At 35.1% G+C, this 20,100-nt stretch overlaps 2 protein-coding genes and 2 non-coding genes across 6 annotated transcripts in view; 1 reads left to right on the top strand and 3 right to left on the bottom strand.

The window, feature by feature from the left end:
- On the top strand, positions 6,237–6,308 carry TRNAT-UGU. The gene has a single exon. It is a non-coding gene; the product is annotated as a tRNA-Thr (tRNA).
- Positions 8,072–13,268, bottom strand: LOC109839537 (protein BOLA1, chloroplastic-like). 2 transcript variants are annotated; one of them, XM_020408017.1, is made up of 3 exons: positions 13,132–13,268; positions 11,760–12,122; positions 8,072–8,486 (listed from the first exon to the last, which is right to left on the bottom strand). In XM_020408017.1, the coding sequence occupies exon 2, from the start codon at positions 12,099–12,101 to the stop codon at positions 11,787–11,789; it is 315 nt and encodes a 104-aa protein (XP_020263606.1). In that variant the 5' UTR covers positions 12,102–12,122; positions 13,132–13,268; the 3' UTR covers positions 8,072–8,486; positions 11,760–11,786. The 2 variants fall into 2 exon arrangements, with proteins under 2 accessions (XP_020263606.1, XP_020263605.1); XM_020408016.1 differs by having other exon boundaries at positions 11,777–12,122.
- TRNAF-GAA lies at positions 13,306–13,378 on the bottom strand. Its single transcript has one exon. It is a non-coding gene; the product is annotated as a tRNA-Phe (tRNA).
- LOC109839536 (E2F-associated phosphoprotein) overlaps positions 15,676–20,100 on the bottom strand; it is a 14,291-nt gene continuing 9,866 nt past the window's right edge. The window contains exon 3 of one of the 2 annotated variants that reach the window (XM_020408015.1): positions 15,676–16,052. In XM_020408015.1, coding sequence (XP_020263604.1) covers positions 15,818–16,052 — 235 coding nt within the window. In that variant the 3' untranslated portion in view covers positions 15,676–15,817. The remainder of the gene's footprint in view (positions 16,053–20,100) is intronic. The other variant, XM_020408013.1, reaches the window with a different exon arrangement.

The raw sequence follows: 20,100 nt of genomic DNA, 5'->3' as shown, positions 1-20,100 counted from the left end.
CTGCTCCAGGCTAGAGGCTTCGGCCCCAGATGGTATTCCTGGATTAAATCCTCTCTGATTTCCTCTAAGTCTTCAGTCCTAGTCAACGGTACTGCGACTAATTCTTTTGTCTGTTTCAGAGGCCTCAAACAAGGAGACCCCCTCTCCCCTATGCTTTTCCTTCTTGTAGCTGACGTTCTTTGTAGGATGCTGCATAACAGCTGCGACCACGGAGACCTCTCTGAACTTCATCTCAAGGGTCAGCTCAACGATATCAAATCATTGCAATTCGCAGATGACACCATTATTTTCTGCAAAGCAGCTGAGTCAGATATCACCAACCTGAAATCGATCCTCTATCTTTTTGAAAGTACTTCTGGCTTGGCCATCAACTTTGCCAAATCCAACCTGCTCTACAGCGGCAAATCTTCTTCCAAAGGAGCTACATTGGCCAAAATTCTCAACTGCTCTCCCACTTCCCCTTCCATCAAGTATCTTGGTCTCCCCCTCAAACGGGGTTCCCTCTCCAGATCGAATTGGCTTCCTCTTTTGGACTCCCTCCAGTGCAAACTCTCATCATGGAAAAGCAAGCTTCTATCAATCGGGGGTCGTCTTGTCCTTCTAAAATCAATTCTATCATCCCTACCAGTATACCACATGTCTTTTTTTCAAGCTGCCTCCTTGGCTCATCAAGAAAATAGATCGCATCAGACGTAATTTCTTATGGGGGAAGGCCCCAGGCAACACCATAGGCAACAACCCAGTCAATTGGAGGACTGTCTGTTCCCCCAAATCCAGTGGAGGTCTGGGTGTGATCAATCTATAACAATTCAACTCCGCCCTCCTCTCCAAATGGTTATGGCTCTACTTAGATAACAACAATTATGTAGGGAGGGTTCTTCAATCAATCTATCCACTCCACCATCATAGCCCATCCGCTTCTAATCTTTGCTCAAGATTTTGGAAAGACGTCCACTCATGCTCCGGCATCTTCTCCCCCTTCATCCAATGGTCTCTGGGCAACAGCTTATCTGCCTACTTTTGGGAAGATAAGTGGTCAGGCATTAACTCACTTGCCAGCCTCTTCCCTCATGCATACGATCTAGCCTTCTCCAAATTCGCCCCCATTGCATCTCAATGTAGATTCCATGAGGGATCATGGGTTTGGCAACCCATCATCTGGCGTCCCAGGAATGCTGAGACTAGGAGCCAAGTGCTAGCTCTCCTAGATTATCTGTCCTCTCTCAACCTCGTCCCTTCATCCTCTGCAGACTGCCCTGATCGCCCCTTATGGTTGCTAACTTCAACCAAATCCTTCACAGTAAATTCCCTACGCCGCACATTAGCTGATGGAGGAATGAGATCCAAACACTTCCTAATTATATGGAACAACTTTTTGCCAAGTAAAGTTCAGATTTTCTTCTGGCTTCTTAGTTCTCTTAGACTGAAGACCAAAGATAGACTTGCCTCTCAAGGGTGGCTAGCTGACTCTTGTTGCAATTATTGTTCAGAGCAAGAAACTCATGACCACCTCTTCTCCTCTTGCCACCGGACTCAATTTATCTGGTCCCCCTTTCTTCTTAAATTAGGCTTTGCCTCTCTACCAGCCAGCACCGACCAATGCCTAGCACTATGCTCAGATACTATAGTTCAAGCCTCTGCCCGCCTGTTATGGGGTGTCTGCTTCCCTACCATCAGTTGGGTTCTGTGACAAGAGCGAAATAACCTTATCTTCTCCAACATCTCGTCCTCTCCTCATAGCATTATCAAGAAGTCTGTTAACTTCATTCTCCTGTGGGCAGGGGCATCCACCTCCAAGAGTTTTTGAAAGTTAAGGGGTGTTTTATGATATTTTGAAAGTTAATGAGAAGTCTTACTGCTGATCCCTGTTCTTTTCTCTTGGATCATTGTGGATCCCTTTTGGGTTGTAGTTAGCCTTCTAGCTTCTGTTTTTAGTTTTAGAGGGTTAATCACTGCAGTTTTTTGTTGTTTATAGTAGTTTCTTTCTAAGACATCTACTACTGATTTGGCCTTTTTGTCCATCTCGGAGACGTCGCCATAATCAGCAGTAGATATCTTCTTTTGTAATCTCTCCTAACTTTGGGTTTCAGTTATATATTGATAGGGAAATCCCTATTTTCACTCAAAAAAAAAACATGGACACCCGTAACATTATTATCAATAGAAAGGTAATAACCATGCCAAGGTAATAAGTTAAACTTGTCTTTGCCACAAATATTTTTGACTCCTTTTCATTCAGTTTACCTTTCTTGGAGAGAGGTTCACCGTATGGAGGCTAATCCATGAGGAGAGGTGGTCCAATCTAACGAGATTTATAAGGGGGGAGAAAATAAACTAGAAAAAAATTAATCTAATTAACTCTGGTCCAATTTTTGTCAAATATGGTTCAACTTTTTAACTAGACCAGTGAATATTAACCCAGTTAATTATAAGGAGTTGCTAAACACACCCTAATGTTTTGCTTATTTTCTATAATGACTATCCAGACAATACCCCCTCTATATGGTTTCTTTTTAGGGGGCACTACAGGCACAACCTCAGGCCACCTCCGCCCCCCCCCCCCCCCTCCCCCACAGCTACAGTGGCAGGGGGCCCCATTTGAGATTTTTTTAAAAAATCTCAAGTGGGACCGTCTGTACTGTAGATAGAGGGGGGATATGGTCGGAGATGTGCTCGAGGGTATGCCTCTATTTTTTTTTTTTTATGCTCACAGATAAACATGAGATTTCCTATAAGCAATGAAGTTTCTAATTTTCTCACATCACCGAAATCCTTATGAAAACGATTGATGGGAAGGAGTTGGGAAGTGTTCGTAGCTTTCATAGACTTCTCAAATCCTAGCTAGTATTTGGGGGGCGGTCGGCTGAGGTGGCGGCATCCACTCGAGTTGAGTTAGTTTCAAAGTACGGATTGAGGATGGAAAGTTCAAACAAGTTATTACATTTTTTTTTGGTGGAATTGTTTAGCAAATGTGAAATTTGGACGTTTGTTGTAGTGTACATCCAAAAGGGCATGCTTGGAGTTTAATCAAAGGCTATATTTATAGGGGGGTGGGGTGGGGGGGGGGGTAGGGGGTAGAGTACTTATGTGCGTGCAACCCTTATTTATGATGATCTATCATGATGATCTTTAGAGCAAAAATGTTGATGAGGCCTTGCACTATATACATTATCATATTACAATTATTGCTCCCTATCAATGATTGAAACGCTCTAAAGCTTTGATTAGACTGAGGTCGCCAAGGGCTTCTGTCCGGTTATCGTGCGCACTTCACGTGCTTGTTTTGGACGGGAGAATTTTGATACTACTTAGAGGGGGTAGGAGGCCTAATTCATTAGATTGAGAGGAACTTGAAGTAGGCAGTATATGATATTATTAGGGTTAATTACAGAGACACCCTCTGTCTTGTAGGAGTTGGCAAATTGGAGTTATCTCCAAGCATGGTTCTCTCTCTCTATTATTTTCACTTTAATATTGAAGTCTATGTTCACCGCCTAGATAAAAAGGCTAAAAAGTCTTTCTGCAATGCAAAATATTACGAAACCTCTCTACAAGAAACTGACGTTACGCGATACTCACGCATTATGGATACAACAACGGGGAAACAGCTTCAATTTGCAATCAAAAGTCAAAAAATGCGGAAAAAAAAAGCAGGCGATAATGAGTGACTATATATTTCCTTATAACGTAGAAGGCGTATCAATTAACCCTTCTTAATTAAGCAAGACAAAATTCCTGCGATTAGGATGCAAAGGAAAAGAAAATGAACTATAGGTATCATATTAATGGACAGGCTAATCTTACATATTGCATGGAGCAAACTATGCAATGAATTTGTGCTCATACAATTGTCACATCAATCATCGATCTTTTCTACTCCCGGAAGCAACGCAGGTTCAGATTCCCATCAATGATGGAAGACTTCAGGTTCAAATTTGGGGGGGTAAGCAAAAGATGAGGAAAAAGAGAAACTTTCATTTGACTATTTATAACAAATTATTTGAGTTTGTTGCACGTCCACAGACAAGGAGCATCACTGTCATAGGATACAACATGTCAACAACAATTAAAATCATATATATACGAGGGATTTGGATCTAAATTTTTTGGAAATATCACTTAAACCCATAATATGTTTTGACAGAAAACCCACAAAAATTAACACAGCTAGATGTGACGCCTCCGAACCTGCATTATATTTCGATCTACTTTCTAAAAGAAAAGATAAGAAAATTACAATTATATATTAGGAAGGAATCTCTCTTTCATGATTACTTACACTAAACATATTAGTTTATCAGTAGAAATAAGAAAGTTTAAACAGCAACAAATCATTTAGTCAACGTCCTTTATATATGCATCTTCTTTCTTCTCCTCTCTTTTTAACTTTCTTTTGTCTTTCTTATCCTTTTTGTTTTCCTATTATATATATAGATTTCTAGCTGTTGTTTTCCTCAAAGGAATATGGTGGGGATTAATTTGTAGGTGCAGCGACAAGTGATGCTTATTCAATCACCATGGAAAGCTTCCATCTTTGTCATACGACACTCCTCTGCACCTGGCATTAGTCAATTATCTTTACTAAAAAAAACCTCATTAAATTTGAAATTTTATATGTAGTATAAGTGAACTTTGGTTCATTCCTTTGCATCTTGCGTAAGTCAATTATCTTAATGAAAAAGCCTCGTTAAAATTGATATTATATACGTAGTATATTAGTGAAATTTTTCTTGAATTCAACAATATTCCAATAAAAATCATCTATAATGTAGTCAAACTTGTAGAATTTTGATTCGCACATTTTGGTAGGAAAACATGACCTCATGTTTTTCTTGTGTATCTCGGTATCAAAGCTATTACCATGTGAATATCTATTTATTATGTTTCTTCACTTTTATAATAATATAGAAAAGAAAAAGGAAAAAACCCTTTAATTAATTTGTTCAGGGTGGCCTATTGGTTTTCAAGACCAACCACCTAGAATCTTTTTCTGCATATGTTCTAGTAAAAAAAGAAGAAGGAATAATTAGTAGAACACATTAAGAACAATCACCTTTAACCAAATATAGAAGCCTACAAGTTGGTAAAATTAATGTAATCATGACCAAGATAGCAATGACACGGAAATCATTGCTGCTGGACGACAGAATAAATTTCTAAACAATTTCAAAGTGCCGTCTTAAAAAAATTAACATTACTTTGCTTTCAACGGCCTCACGCAATTAATCCCTCAATATATCTTGTTAATGTGTAAAAAATATCATGAGAACCCTTCTCTTGCTTTAGCTTCTGCTCTATATGAGAAACCACATGACATTTTTTAAGGATATATATCAACATTGAACAAACTTCTGTGCTCAAAGAAAATGATGACAATAATCTCAGTGAAGTGTAATTTATCGCCATGTTTATAATGATCTGGGACTGTTGTATTGTATTCTGTACATCTACTCCTGTTGCGTATGCGAGCTTACGATAAAATCTCATTTACCAGTTCAAAAAAAAAAAATCAGTGAAAATCTTGGTTACATATTTTTTAAGAAGACCAACATTGGATGCACATCACCATAGATTGATGACAAAGATATCAAGAATTTCATCTTATATGTTTTAGTGGATTTTTTTTTTTTAAGAAGTGGTGGTGATGTACAGTTTCATATTGATTATAGATTGTTTAAGGCCATCTAGCGCCTAGTATTTGTATAGCCATGTGCATGGTAGTTCAGATGGCTTTTCATGAGCTAGAGCTTACGGATGAGAGTTCTTATTTAAAGAAGAAGATAAGAAAAGACAAAAAAAAAACAATTATAATGTCACTAAACAGATTATATTATGCTAGTTATATATTACCCTACTATGCAAAAATCTAAATTGACTTCTAATTCAAGTTCTATAACATTATTCCATATGATATGATGATCATTAAGCTTATTATATTATCATAGTTGAAGTATAATAATAAGGATATATACCAACATTTCAAGGAGCCATTAAATACACAGAACATGAAGATATAAACTAGCAGAACTATCAGTATCTAATTCAAGTTCTACAAGATTATTCGAGATAATGATCATTAAGCCTATTGTTATATTATAATATTTGAAGCACAATAATGAGGATATATACCAACATTTCAAGGAAATCTCCTCCAAAGCTCGGAGAAATGAGACAGTCCTGCCTGATTCCAGAAATTAGTTGATATTTTATAAGTAACCTGAAAAATGTAGTAAACAGCCCTTATAGCTCAGTGGTAGAGCGTCAGTCTTGTAAACTGAAGGTCCGTAGTTCGATCCTGCGTGAGGGCATTATATCTTTCCAAAAGGTATAATTCTATTTTTAATTGTTTTTAATATATATTATATTATATTCAATTTCTTTTTGTTTATATCGCAATAATAAACTGTTAGCAAAAGAAAAGTTAGTTGTTTTTCATATATTATATTCAATTTCTTTTTGTTTATATCGCAATAATAAACTGTTAGCAAAATAAAAGTTAGTTGTTTTTTTGATATATTATATTCAATTTCTTTTGTTTAAACTCAATAATAAACTGTTAGCAAAAGAAAAATATTATAGTCCCAAACTCTTTTGATATATTATATTTAGTTTATAGCTTTTGTAAGTTTTTTTAGTTGTTTTTTATATACTATATTCAATTTCTTTTTGTTTATAACGCAATAATAAACTTTTAGCAAAAGAAAAATTAATTTTTTTGATATATTATATTCGATTTCTTTTGTAAGTTTTTTTAGTTGTTTTTTGTATATTATATTCAATTTATTTTTGTTTATAACGCAATAATAAACAGTTAGCAAAAGAAAAGTTAGTTGTTTTTTTGATATATTATATGCAATTTCTTTTGTTTATAACTCAATAATAAACTGTTAGCAAAAGAAAAATATTATAACCCCAAACTCTTTTGATATATTATATTCAATTTATAGCTTTTGTAAGTTTTTATTTTATTTTTAGTTGTTTTTTATATACTATATTCAATTTCTTTTTGTTTATAACGCAATAATAAACTTTTAGCAAAAGAAAAATTAATTTTTTTTTATATATTATATTCGATTTCTTTTGTAAGTTTTTTTAGTTGCTTTTTTAAATATTATATTCAATTTATTTTTGTTTATAACGCAATAATAAACACTTAGCAAAAGAAAAGTTAGTTGTTTTTTTGATATATTATATGCAATTTCATTTGTTTATAACTCAATAATAAACTGTTAGCAAAAGAAAAATATTATAATCCCAAACTCTTTTGATATATTATATTCAATTTATAGCTTTTGTAAGTTTTTTTTTTAGTTTTTTTTTGATATATTATAATCAATTTATTTTTGTTTATATTGCAATAATAAACTGTTAGCAAAAGAAAAATTAGTTTTTTTTTTTTGATATATTATATTCAATTTCTTTTGTTTATAACGCAATAATAAACTGTTAGCAAAATAAAAAAAATATTATAATCCCAAACTCTTTTAAGAGGGAAAGCCTATGAATCTTTAAACCAAGATAAGGACATTTATCTAACGACACTGATATCCAAATTATAAACTTTTTTCCCATTTTCAACTTAAAAAGGTGAAGTTTCCTTTCTAATTTATTAACAGGTTTATTCATATCGTGAAAGTGTGGCAAGCTTTCTCTTAAATCCAGCCGATGATTGCTCTATTATCTTCTTCTTCTTCTTCTTCTTATTGAAAAGAAGCTTTCCATGAAGCTCAAAAAAGATAAATTATGGGGCAGTTTATTTTTTAGTCAAAGTAGCTTTTAAATTAGTTTTCGGTAAAATCTCAAACAAGTTAGACTTATAAGACTCATTTTAAAACACAGGCATACCTCAGCTTTTGAAAAACTAGCTTATAAACTCACCTAAATAAGCTAGGTTTCAGCAAAGAAATTACTATTCTACCCCCAAATGTTTATAGCATTTTTACCCTAAAAGCCAAAAACCACAAAAGCCGCCTTTAACTTACAAGCTTAAAAAAAATAAGCCAAAAAATATTTCAACATGGACAAAATGCAACATCTTTGAACAATCAAACTCTGCATGGTAAACCGAGGATATAGAAATGGTCATTTAACTTACAAATACCGAAAATTTTAAACAGTCATTAACTCACAAAGACTGAATATTTAAAGAAAAACATCCCCTTATGATAAAAAAACCAGAACACCTTCATCGTTTCAGACGTTAATAAATCAACAAACAATCAAGGATTCATCAAAAATATTTCAAATTGAAGCTTGGTATTAGACCAGCATCGAGATATTACAATGCCTTGACTAATGCAGATTTTTGCGGATTAAAATGGGTAAGTCAAAGATAACTTCTGGGATATGAAAATCTTTGGTAATTTTGAAGTACATGGCTAAAACAAGCCCATATCAATAATTTCCTGGAAACTTGGATATCGTCCATGATATAGAATCATGATGCGCATAGATTGCTCACAATTTGATTCTTAATTGATTGCCCCCTGCATTGAACGGGAAAAACTAATCAAATGAAATTGTTCATCTGAATAGATGATTACACTGGACAAGATAAATTCAGATGCATTCACCCACAAAAAGGAAAAAATAAATGCAGAAACTGAAAAAAGACGGAAATGCACAAGTATCAAGAACAACATTGTCCGTAACTGACGCTCCAATTTCAGGTAATAAATAAATAAATAAACATTGCCCATAATTGCGAACAAAAGTCATGCGAAAACTTTTTAATTTCTCCTCGTAAGGCTTTTGAATGCATAAATATCACATGTGCTCTTCAACGTATTACATTATGCATGGAAATCTCTCCAGAAAAATGAAATTTAGATTTGCAAGCAAAATCCTAAATTCCTTCAGAGAACATAAAAGTTACATCCATAAATATATATTATGTAAGATGTCCATATCAGGTTTGAGTTCTGTATAAATATCCCCGTAAAATGTGTCAGATAAACTTCAGGTAAAATATAATTTCACGTAACAACCTTATACAGTTTGAAGTGGCCCCTACAGTCACAGACTCTCAGCCATTTCCCTAAATAATGCAAATGCAAAAAGTAATGTACGATTTTCTGCTCTCTTTTATGCAGAGAACTAAAGGCGCTGGCACAATATAGTTGTAGAGAACGAGGTGTTCAATATATTTTGAGCCAAAAAATAATACAAGTCGTAAAGTGCCTAAGTCAAAGTATCATTTGGAAGTCTAAATCTTGCCCGTGCATAAACACATGAGAATTTTAGCAGATTCAAACTAAATATACTATTAAACAGTAAAGCATAGTCTCCAGACCCCTGCCCATTCAGCTTAGTGAAATTTCAATTTTGTTCTCCACATAAATCGTATGTGCAGAATATTGTAACTTTGCAAACAAAATATTGGCTTGACTCTTCAACTGAACACAAAATGGTAGACATATCTAAAGTTGGTTGTATACAAATCATAATTCAAGTATAGCCTTTGGTCTATAAATGAAAATAATTTGATATGTCAAACATGTAATATGAATAAAGAGGCGTATCAGTGTATGTGAATTGTAAGACGTATTCCAAGAAGTGTATGACAAGTGTTATAAATTAAAAGATGTATTATATAATTGATGACATTTTGAACAAGTGGATGCACATGTTTGGGGAGTACCCAAGGAAGTGTGAGGGTATGCTACTTGTGACGAGTGTCGGACACAAGTACAAATTCATAATAGACAGAAGGAAAGAGGATCTCGCAACTGAGAGGCTGGCAATATGAAGGAGAGGATGTAGTCAGGCACATGGCGGTGGGGAAGAGAAGAGAGGACCACATAAAAGTTCAAGGTGTGGCACTCGCAAAGGCGAGAGGGAATGGCATCAAATTAAGGGTTATGATGCTCACGACTGCAGAAGTGAAACACGATGAAGAGGGACTTTCTTCGTCGCGGAGATACTTTGTTTATGATTGCGGAGGTGAACCCAAATAATCATTTGGTTTTATTTCTTAGAACGAGGGAGAAGAGATGGTAATTACTCCACATTTATTTTTTCATTTGTGTTTGTGCATCTTTCCTAGTTTACCCCTCCTTTAATAAATGAAATGATCTTCAATTGATTGAGATCATGACCAAATAAGCCCACCCAACAGTTATTGGATGAATAAATTTTTCCATCCACTTAACTGAATAATAGCATATCTATGTGTGTGTATGAGACTTTTAAACTTTAGATTAAAGATGCAATCAGTATAATGATCTATAGACATCCAAATCAAAAAATATTCTTTTTCTTTTTCTTAAATTATGCATAAATAAATTGGAAAACCCATCACTTAAGCTGCCTGTAGCAACACTTGAATAAACATTTAAGCCGTGTAAAGTGACTGAAAAGGATGATCAATTAGTTAAGGTTTGAAGTTGTCTTGTATACACTTGAGAAAACTTATGAATAGCTTTACATGCTAAAGAGGGAATCTGAAGGGCACATTAACACAACATGAATTCTAGTGTTATACATCCAAAGGAAAATAGTATGTTCATAGACCTGTTAAAATGAATATTTTACTCTTTGTAGAAAAATCTTAATGCATCATAGTTCTTCAAGATGGTTGCCCGCTCACATCAAGTTCCCAATAAGACCATTTCGTTGACACATGACATAATTCATGAAACAATTTTCGGAGGACTAAATGGTAGCTAGCAAATGAAAACTTCTCAAAATCAAACCACCGTGATAGCCAAAGTGCTTTGCCAGCAATCAACCACAACTGAATTTTGTACTTGATTTAGCTGCAGGTCCTACAAAAAATTTTCAGGCTCAGGGTCACTCAAAAGAGAAACATTTGAACACTGCCAGAAGGATTACTAGACACGTTTCTAGATTGAACTCTAACTCCAAACCCAAAATGAGTAGCCTGGAACCTGAGAACCAAGTCTACCACACAAAGAAGAATACAAACACGTTATTATATCTTCATTGAAACCATTCGAACACCGCCCTAAACTGTTACTATTTCTGTTTTTTCCTGAAACATTTGTGTACAATCAAAAGCCCAAGGGCAACTGAGAAGACTCAATAGAAAAGGGTATTTTGCAGAACAAAATTTAAGAGGCCACTGAACAGTTCGTTTCATATACAAACACAACCAGGATAAGAATTTTTCCGCGTGAGAAGAATTTTTCTTCCTAATAATCTGGCTCACACATGTATAAGTATTTTCCCATAAATGTTCTTTCATTAGTATCAGTGACTCATTGTGTAAAACAGAAATTAAGAATGAACGAAGTTAATGTTAAGTGCCGACCTGAAAGGATAAAATTTTAAGTTAATTGAAGAAATTCACTGAACTACAAGAAAGTATAGAGTGAAAACTAAAATGGTCATATGCAGTCATCAAGTTCTATTTGTTAAAGGTCCCTTCTAAATCACCAAAACCCTGAAATTATGGTGAAGATCCCTTTCACTACACCAAAACTCCAAAATCATTTTGAGGGTCAAGGGATATGCTTTTGTACTGTAACATGCCCGGCAGCTTTTCATATTTGAACATGTCTGGTGGGATTTTTTTTTTTTTTGTTCATACTTAAATGTGTCTCTGCCGGGATATGAACCCCGGATTGATCTGATACCATATTAAAGATTCTTTTTACTATACCAAACCTCCAAAGTTACGGTGAGGGTTGTGGAATATATTTTTTTATACTCTAACAATATTCACATAAAGGATCAATATATGATGTAACCCAAATCTTCAAAGCAATAGAAAGTACTAGTATAAAATTCATATTTACCTTACTTTAAGACTTACCTACAAGAAACTATGGTTTAGTCGAACCCGATTCCTTTGGAGTTTTCGCAACAATCGAAACAGCATGGAGCCCAGAGTTCAATTCGTCATCCAGAAGCTCATAAACCATCCGATGACGCTTCACAAGGCTCTGACCTTCAAACTTCGGCGAAACGATCTTAAGATTAAAATGGGTTTCATTTGGATCTCCCTTGACAGCAGCATGACCAGCATGCTGGTATGAAACATCTTCGATTTCAAGGACACTAGCTTCTAATGAAGATTGCAGCTTCTGCCTCATTCGGTTGGCTCTAGTTAGTAATACATTGGCTCCTCTTGAACCCATCTTTGATCCAACTATGTCCGCCTAAAATGGTTGATATGAATAATTAAGAATCTGAAGCATATAAAGTGAAAAAAGGAAAGTCGGTATATGTTTTTTGATGCCTTTTAGCACACTGCTTCAAATCTTTCTAACCTTATAGAGGGTGTTTGCGAGGGCTTATTTTTAGAACTTTGTATGCTGTTAGCTTTTCGTTGCTTTTGCCTTTTATGAAAACTAATAATAATGATAAATTGTATGAGTAGACTAGTCATTTGCGTGGTCAAAACCTAGTTTAAGTTTTGTTTTCAAAAGTTGGGGACTAGTCATTTGCGTGGTAAAAGGTAATTTGATCAACAACTAAGCTCCCCAAAACTCCCTCGTAATGTCTTGTAATCACTAATACACTCCTAATCTTTCTTTTTCTTTTTCTTTTTTTTTTTTTTTTTTTTTTTTCTAAACCCCCCCAAATTTTTTTTTTTTTTTTTTTTTTTTTTTTTTTTTTTTTTTTGCTCCCCTAGGGATTGAAGATATGGGCATAACATGAAGACAGACAAACCAACTACCATTACTTTATTTTGGGGGATAAACTAAAAGAGACTAGCTTGGGTAACCAATGGCTTTAGGTATTTAATTCTACAATATCAAAATTTTGGGAATTCTTCAAAATGCACGATATTCAGGGGCAAATATCTCAAAAACCCTAGAATAAGAACCCAGCAGGCGAAGTAATTCTAAAGAGGACAAAGAGCAGCATTCATTTCCTTTCAGGAAAAGATCTAGAAGAACAAGACAGACATATGAAATTAGAATAAATTATCGAGTAACTGTTTTAAAAATCCCTCCTTTTTTCATCCCTCCCTAGAATTTCGACCGAGCATCAAATTGATGGTAAAAATTGAATCTTTATGCTGAAAACTCGTCAACTGTATCCGCTAGTGTTGATTGGTCACAGTAAATAAGAGGATTCGATTAAGTTCTGGATGGAGAAACCCTAGCATCGATTTTTGTTTAAGATGAAAGGGAAATCGAGAAGAAGAGGGAGAAAACTTACGTATTTGATTTATTGTGAGATCGATTTCGAAGAGAGCGGAGCGGATGAAGGGGGAGAAATATTTTAAGAAATTTAAGCAAGGATTTCGATCAATTTGCTTCGAAGACGAAGGGGAGATTAGATATTTAAGAAATAAAAATTAATTTTAGAAAAAAAAAAAGAAAATATATGAGTTGCGGTGAGCGTGGATCGAACACGCGACCTTCAGATCTTCAGTCTGACGCTCTCCCAACTGAGCTATCCCCGCATTTACTTGAGTGAAATAATATTGGTAAAAATAATACTCAAGTTCAATTCACCCCAAGCCCTCTACTTGCGGATTATTAGCGGGGGCTTAAACTTAACGGGAGTTGAAGTTCCGTACTTATTTTTTTTCAAATTCGACTCAGTTTCAGCCAGTGCTGAAACTGAGTTAAATTTGGTAATTAAATTCAAAACATGTCGGTTTTTACAATTATTTTTCTAAATAGGTTGAATTTAAAAATTTGTCGGTTGTAACTTGTACATCTCAGCCAATTTATAGTTATCTTTGATCATCCTACAGATAGAGAGTTATAAAAGAATATTCTCTAGAAATTGAGAAACAACATAACCTGTAACAAAGATAACTATATAAATTGGAAATTAAAGAGGTTATGAGTGAAATAATGAGTGAAATCTATACACATTGACTATGATATTAACATGAAATAATGAGTGAAATGGTAACGTGAAGGAGGCTAATTCCACAGTCCATCAGATCATTAGGGTCAACCACTGTTGACAAAGAGGTTGAAAAAAAAAAATCAATTAAACTGCCTCCTCGTCTGATAGAAGAGAAAAAAAAAATATGCAGCGTATCATCTACGCAAGATTAATTTCCAAAGATGTAGACAACTTAGTTGACATTGACTATGATATTAGCTTGTAAGCAAGTACACTTAATTACTTATAGTTAATTAAGTAGTCTAGTAGATAATTTACAGAGAGCCAATAAAAAAATGTACAGAGAGCCAATAAAAAAAGGTTTGTGATGTATCAAAATCATGGCCTAAGTTGTGACGAAGCTAAAAACTAAAACTTATAGTTAATTAAGTAGTCTAGTAGATAATTTGCAGTGATGTAGGTAAATAGTTTGATTCTATGAAGATATGCCAACCATCCACATAGGACGTTCATGCATTGCTGTGTCAATTTGAATAGCTTATAAGAGCAAGTGCAGCAGCCTCCCAAAGAGGCTCCTAAGGGTAATGTGGCAAGGAAAAGCTCCCAACATGCTCCAACAAGCTCCCAAGGAGGCTCCTAAGTCGTAGTTAGCGGTGGGGGTCCACCATTGAGCTCTTAAGAACTTCACAAATTTGTGGAGCACTTGGGAGCTCTTTAAGTGGTGGGAACCCACTAAAAAATATTTTTTATTAGATTTATTGTTTTAAAATATATTTATAAAATGTTAGAGGTAGAAGAATGGATTTTTTAAATAATATTTAAGCTCCTAATTGGGAGTTTGTTGGAATATTTCTCCTAGTATGAAGCTCCTAAGTGGGCCCCATGCTTGAGAGCACTCCAATAAGAGCTCCCTACTATAGGAGATTGCTGCACCTGCTCTAATTATGTGAGAAGAACACGAAGACGTTAATTTGTTAAATATCTATATTCATGCTACATAGTTTAATAGATTGTTACTTATTTCTCGGTTTTCGTTGGTTCGTTTTCGCCGTGCGTCCGAGGTTGCAAATCTTCTTCTGATCATATATATAAAAGGAAGGGAGAAAATTAACCCCAAATTAAAGAGGGTGAAAAAAAAATTTGTAGGCACTCAAAACCCCAGCAGGCGACCCAACAAGAAACAGAGAACCGCTGCAAACAACAATAAACACTATCTTGATACCTGACATCGCGGCGATCGATCATACTATCAAAGGTTCTGCAAGCAACGGCTTTCTTCAGCTTACGACGATCCCTGTTTCTTGAAATCACAGCATGATCGGTCTCCAGGCTGCATGATTGTCGATAAGCATGTTCTTCACGTGGAGAAATCGGGTTGCATGATCTTAGTACTATCAGAGACGAAAAAAAGATCTACGGAGATCTCCTACAAACTTTACCCTGGGAGGTATGGTTGGTTATCACATTTTGTTGATGGTTCTAACTCTGATATATACTTATGAAATAATTCTCCTACTGCATTCAGGAGAAGGATTGAATTAGTCCATATACAAATTGCTCTTTTCTATCACCAATTGCTCGTGCTCATAGCCGCGATGTTCAACTAAGAGATGCAATCAGCGAAAATATCGTTACCGACATGGCCAAGACGTCGATAACATTCAACATCAATGTGGCATCAACAACCATTTGCAAGCGATCAATCAATCGAATCCTAAATAAAAGTAATGCATAGGTGAACACTTTTGTATATTAATGCTTGTACAGTATCAAGCAATCACTATTGTTGTATTATGTCAATGGACATGAGTGTCTGGCCAAATCCATGATTCACTCTTCTTCTTTCTACATTTAGGGAAAATGCCCTTACTAACTCTGCTTGCATACCTTGAGCATCGATGATTCAAACCAACCAGGACAGGTTTTAACATTCAGAATAGAAATCTTTTCGGTAAAACAAAAGCAACATCATTATACATTCATGGCTAGAATGTAATACCCAAATTACTTAAAAGGCAAAATAACAAACAAACAGAGCTGATCAAGAGTTACTAGGAATGACATCAAAGAAATGGTAAATCTCATCTTCGTCAAAAACACCAACCTCTGTTGCGCAAACTGAGCAGCAAACGGGGTAGAAAACCACATCCTTTTCAGCATCCACTCGGCGCCTGGACATTCTTGGCTTCTGCTTGGGCTGCCTGAGTATCTGATCACGCCTGATACTGCAGTTGGTGACAAACATTGCCCGGTACTGATTCACATATTTTTCATGCCTACATATTTCACAAAGAATTGAGAAAATGTAAATGATCACAAATAAATGAAGGGTTATATCTACCAGCATGCCATCGAGAGTTGGTTTCTTTACACACTATAAAACTGCAGCAATTATGAAATAACTGAAAGACGAAGTTTGAGCCTTTAATGTGAATGTCTCCATACAAGATGTCCAAAAAATCATAACAATTAGGTACAATAATTTAGCGAAAAAAGTTCCCCATGGTAATAATTTAGGGGATTTCCTGCAAAACACCAATAGTTAACTGAAATTTACTGTTACAAACTAACCTTTATGGGATAAGAGTTTACGTCCACAGTATGAGATATGCGCAAATCTCTTTTAACTGTCATGAAATTGATATTAGATTCCTGGTTGACCAGTAAGCCATCCCCGAGAGATGAAAACAAATGCCCCTGAGACTCAAGACTGACAACCAGCTACACTTAATAGCACATTATGACTACTATGCAACTACTTGCATACGTTTTGTCATTCCCAATAAACTTAATTTTTGAAGGGCAATGTTTATAATAATACCTTTGAGAACTCTAGCATTATCTTATATCGCAACAAGGAGATTGTGGCTGCAGCAAGCCCACTAGTGGCAATGGAGAAGAAGGGTGTCCTTTTTTTTCTTTTTATTTTTGGAGAGGAGGATGGAAACTGTTGAGTAGGAGAGTGGGAGAATTCTAGGACCAGCCCACAAAATTTGTCTTGGAAAACAACTTTGAGGGTTGGATTCGATCTTATTAGAATATACATAATAGAACGAGGTTCGGATTTAGAGAACTAGTTCAACTCTTAATCCTAGGCAACTAATAACACCATAAATCCCAATTCAAATCCAACTCTTAGTCCCAAAGCAATAACACCATAATAAATTATAAAGAAACCCTGGTCCTACCAAACAATCAAAGAATAACCCGCGTAAGAATCCCCAACTACATTTGAATAACTCCACTCCTGATCAGGGTGTACAGAAAAATTATACTTTCTTGCAAACAGAATCATTGATTTACAAAGGAGGTTCTCATCCACCCTCCTCTCTTATCAGACCTATTTAAGAACTTCAGGTGATAATTCCAATTTTTGCTCAATCAAATGCTGTAACGTGTCCCATGGGCTTGGGTTCTTAAACACCAATCACATAGACATATGATTGCTGCTGCCACTATTGTTCATTCACAATTCTTCATCTATCCCTTCTGTGAGATATTGATAGATTTTCTAATTCTTTGGTTGAATAGTAAAATTCCACTACAGATGCACATAGCATACAAGCCTGCAGCTTTTTTTCTGAAACCAAAAACACCATATCATATCACTATCAGAAATGTGCATGACTTGTGTGTAATGTGATTTTCCGTGAAATGTCCATGCCAACATATCCTTGTCTATTTATACTCATATCTTGTAATATGTAACTTCAGTGAACTCCTATCGTTTATACTCTATAATCATGTTAATCTATGGGCAAAACTATGTTCTCACATAAATAAACCACATATGAGATGTATGCCAATCTCTATATGATACCAAACCTCGTTTATAGTCTTCTTCCTCTTTCCTTTTCACCATTTTATTTTCTCAAATTTATCTATATATTTGATTTTTCTGTGGATACAAGGCCTATCATGAATGGCTAGATAAGAAAGAGAAAAGACAATGGGAGTCCTAATATAAAGAATGACTCTGGCTTCAACTCATTACGAGAACTGTCACCTATATGGTTGTCAATGAGGAGTTACTTGATATAAACAGCTCAAGTTCTTTGGCTCAAAGATATCCCCTTAAAATTTAAGTTCTCGTTTATTATGGCCGTGAACTTGAGTGTTACACAGATCAAATGTATTTTGGATGCACAAAAAGAACCATGTAAATTCGGGGATGATTGAAGCAAGTTTTATAATGGTAAGATACGAAGAATTACAAATATAGCCTACTTATGGTTTGAACCTATATTCATCAAATACGAGGCAATCTACCATGTATTTCATATAAGAAGATCCATCAGATGTCAATTGTCACGCCTCGCTTCCCAAAATACCGGGGAACCGGAACGTGAACAAGCCCGCGACGTATTAGATTAAGAAGAAATATACACTAATTTTTTTTCTTTCTTTTTTCTTTTTTTTCTTCTTAACCCAATACGCTAAGCGTCAAACACAAGAATATCAGCCACAGGTCCCCGATCACAATAGCAAGAATATAATAACCCAGAATAAAAAATAGACATATCATCAAAAGTAGATCATCCTAGACATAAATATAGGTCAAGCATACCCTAATTACAAAAAACAGTTCAACTAGGAATAAAAAAAATTACATAGTCCATAATAAAAGAAAATACTACCAAAAATGCGAAAACACTACTAAAACATAATAATCATAAGTCTAACTGCACACTGTAACCAGGTCGAGTACTAGCCATCCTAAAACTCACTGGTCCGCATCTCAAATAAAGTCAACATACCCTAATTACAAAAAACAGTCCAACTAGGAATAAAAAAAATTACATAGTCCATAATAAAAGAAAATACTACCAAAAATACGAAAACACTACTAAAACATGATAATCATAAGTTTAACTGCACACTGTAACCGGGTCGAGTACTAGTCATCCTAAAACTCATTGGTGCGCATCTCAAATAAAGTCAACATTCATATCACCAGATAACTGACTGTTCACAAATCTTCTACGTGCATCCAATACCGCTACACGAATCGGTCAGAGGACTACACGTAATTCGATCTCGGCCTGATCCGAACTCAGGCAAAGCTCAGGTGACGAAACAGATCACAGACTAAGATGACTACACGAATTCACTTTAGCCCAACAAACCAACCCCAGTGACTACACGAATTCACTGACGCGAGCCTGGAAGATACATCAACAACCACATCCAATCATATGAACAAAGACTTTCCCATCCCAACTCTTCTCGTTTTCCTAAGTTAAACATAATCAACGCTATCTCTGGTTCACCACCTAAATTCAGTCAACACACCCAGACATGTCACTAAGTCTGTTCATGATGCACGATGTCACTAAATCATGAACTACTAATGGTTCTCAAACACAACCAGGAACAATAAATAGGTCTAAATGATTCTATGCAATAACATGATGACATGTTAAATCCATTAAATTAAATCTCAAAACATGAAATATAATCATGAATAGTAAAATTACGCATGCAATCCGAATATCTTGTTATCCGAATCTCAAAACTACTCATAAAAATTATCAGCAGCTAAATAACATCAAATATAACTATGGTTAAAAAGAAAACTGAAAACCGTGATTGTTTTGCACATAAATATCACAGTCTACAACTACCAACACAAAATCATAAATTACTTAAAATCCAAAATAAATAATTCCTTTTGCAAATAAATTCCTTTAAATCATCATAATTATCAAAAATATAATTCTTTTGTCGAAAATAACTTAACAACTCAAAATGGCCCCTTTTTCGAAATAAATAATTTTAAATTATCTATTTTAATAACTATTCAAAACTAACCCATTTTCCAAATAAATTCTTTCTCATCATAATTATTCTAAAAATAATAATCTATTAATTCTTATCCTTACAATATCAGTTATTCTCATCTATCATCAAACAATCCACGCAAATAATTATATCACAATTTAAAAACTACAACCAATCACAATACAGTCAAAATATGCATATAATGTATAATAAATCTTAAATTCATATTTGAGCAAGAAGGATCTTGCATCGGGGTTCGTCGAACGAATCGACATTGACGTGCGAGTCCGCAGGTCTGATCTGAGCGAAAAACTACAACCAATCACAATACAGTCAAAATATGCATATAATGTATAATAAATCTTAAATTCATATTTGAGCAAGAAGGATCTTGCATCGGGGTTCGTCGAACGAATCGACATTGACGTGCGAGTCCGCAGGTCTGATCTGAGCGNTTGTGCTGGAGCTCGGGGACAAGGGGTTCGTCGGACTCGCGCGGAGGAGGGCAAGGCGGCGGTGCAGCGAGGAGGTTGGCCGAGGGCT

The sequence above is a fragment of the Asparagus officinalis genome, chromosome 4 (assembly GCF_001876935.1).
Source record: "Asparagus officinalis chromosome 4, Aspof.V1, whole genome shotgun sequence".
Lineage (NCBI taxonomy): Eukaryota > Viridiplantae > Streptophyta > Magnoliopsida > Asparagales > Asparagaceae > Asparagus > Asparagus officinalis.
This window is presented reverse-complemented; position numbering and strand designations above follow the sequence as displayed.

Coding starts and splice junctions, on each gene's coding strand:
- LOC109839537 (XM_020408017.1), bottom strand. CDS start 12,101: ATGGGTTCAAGAGGAGCCAATGTATTACTAACTAGAGCCAACCGAATG.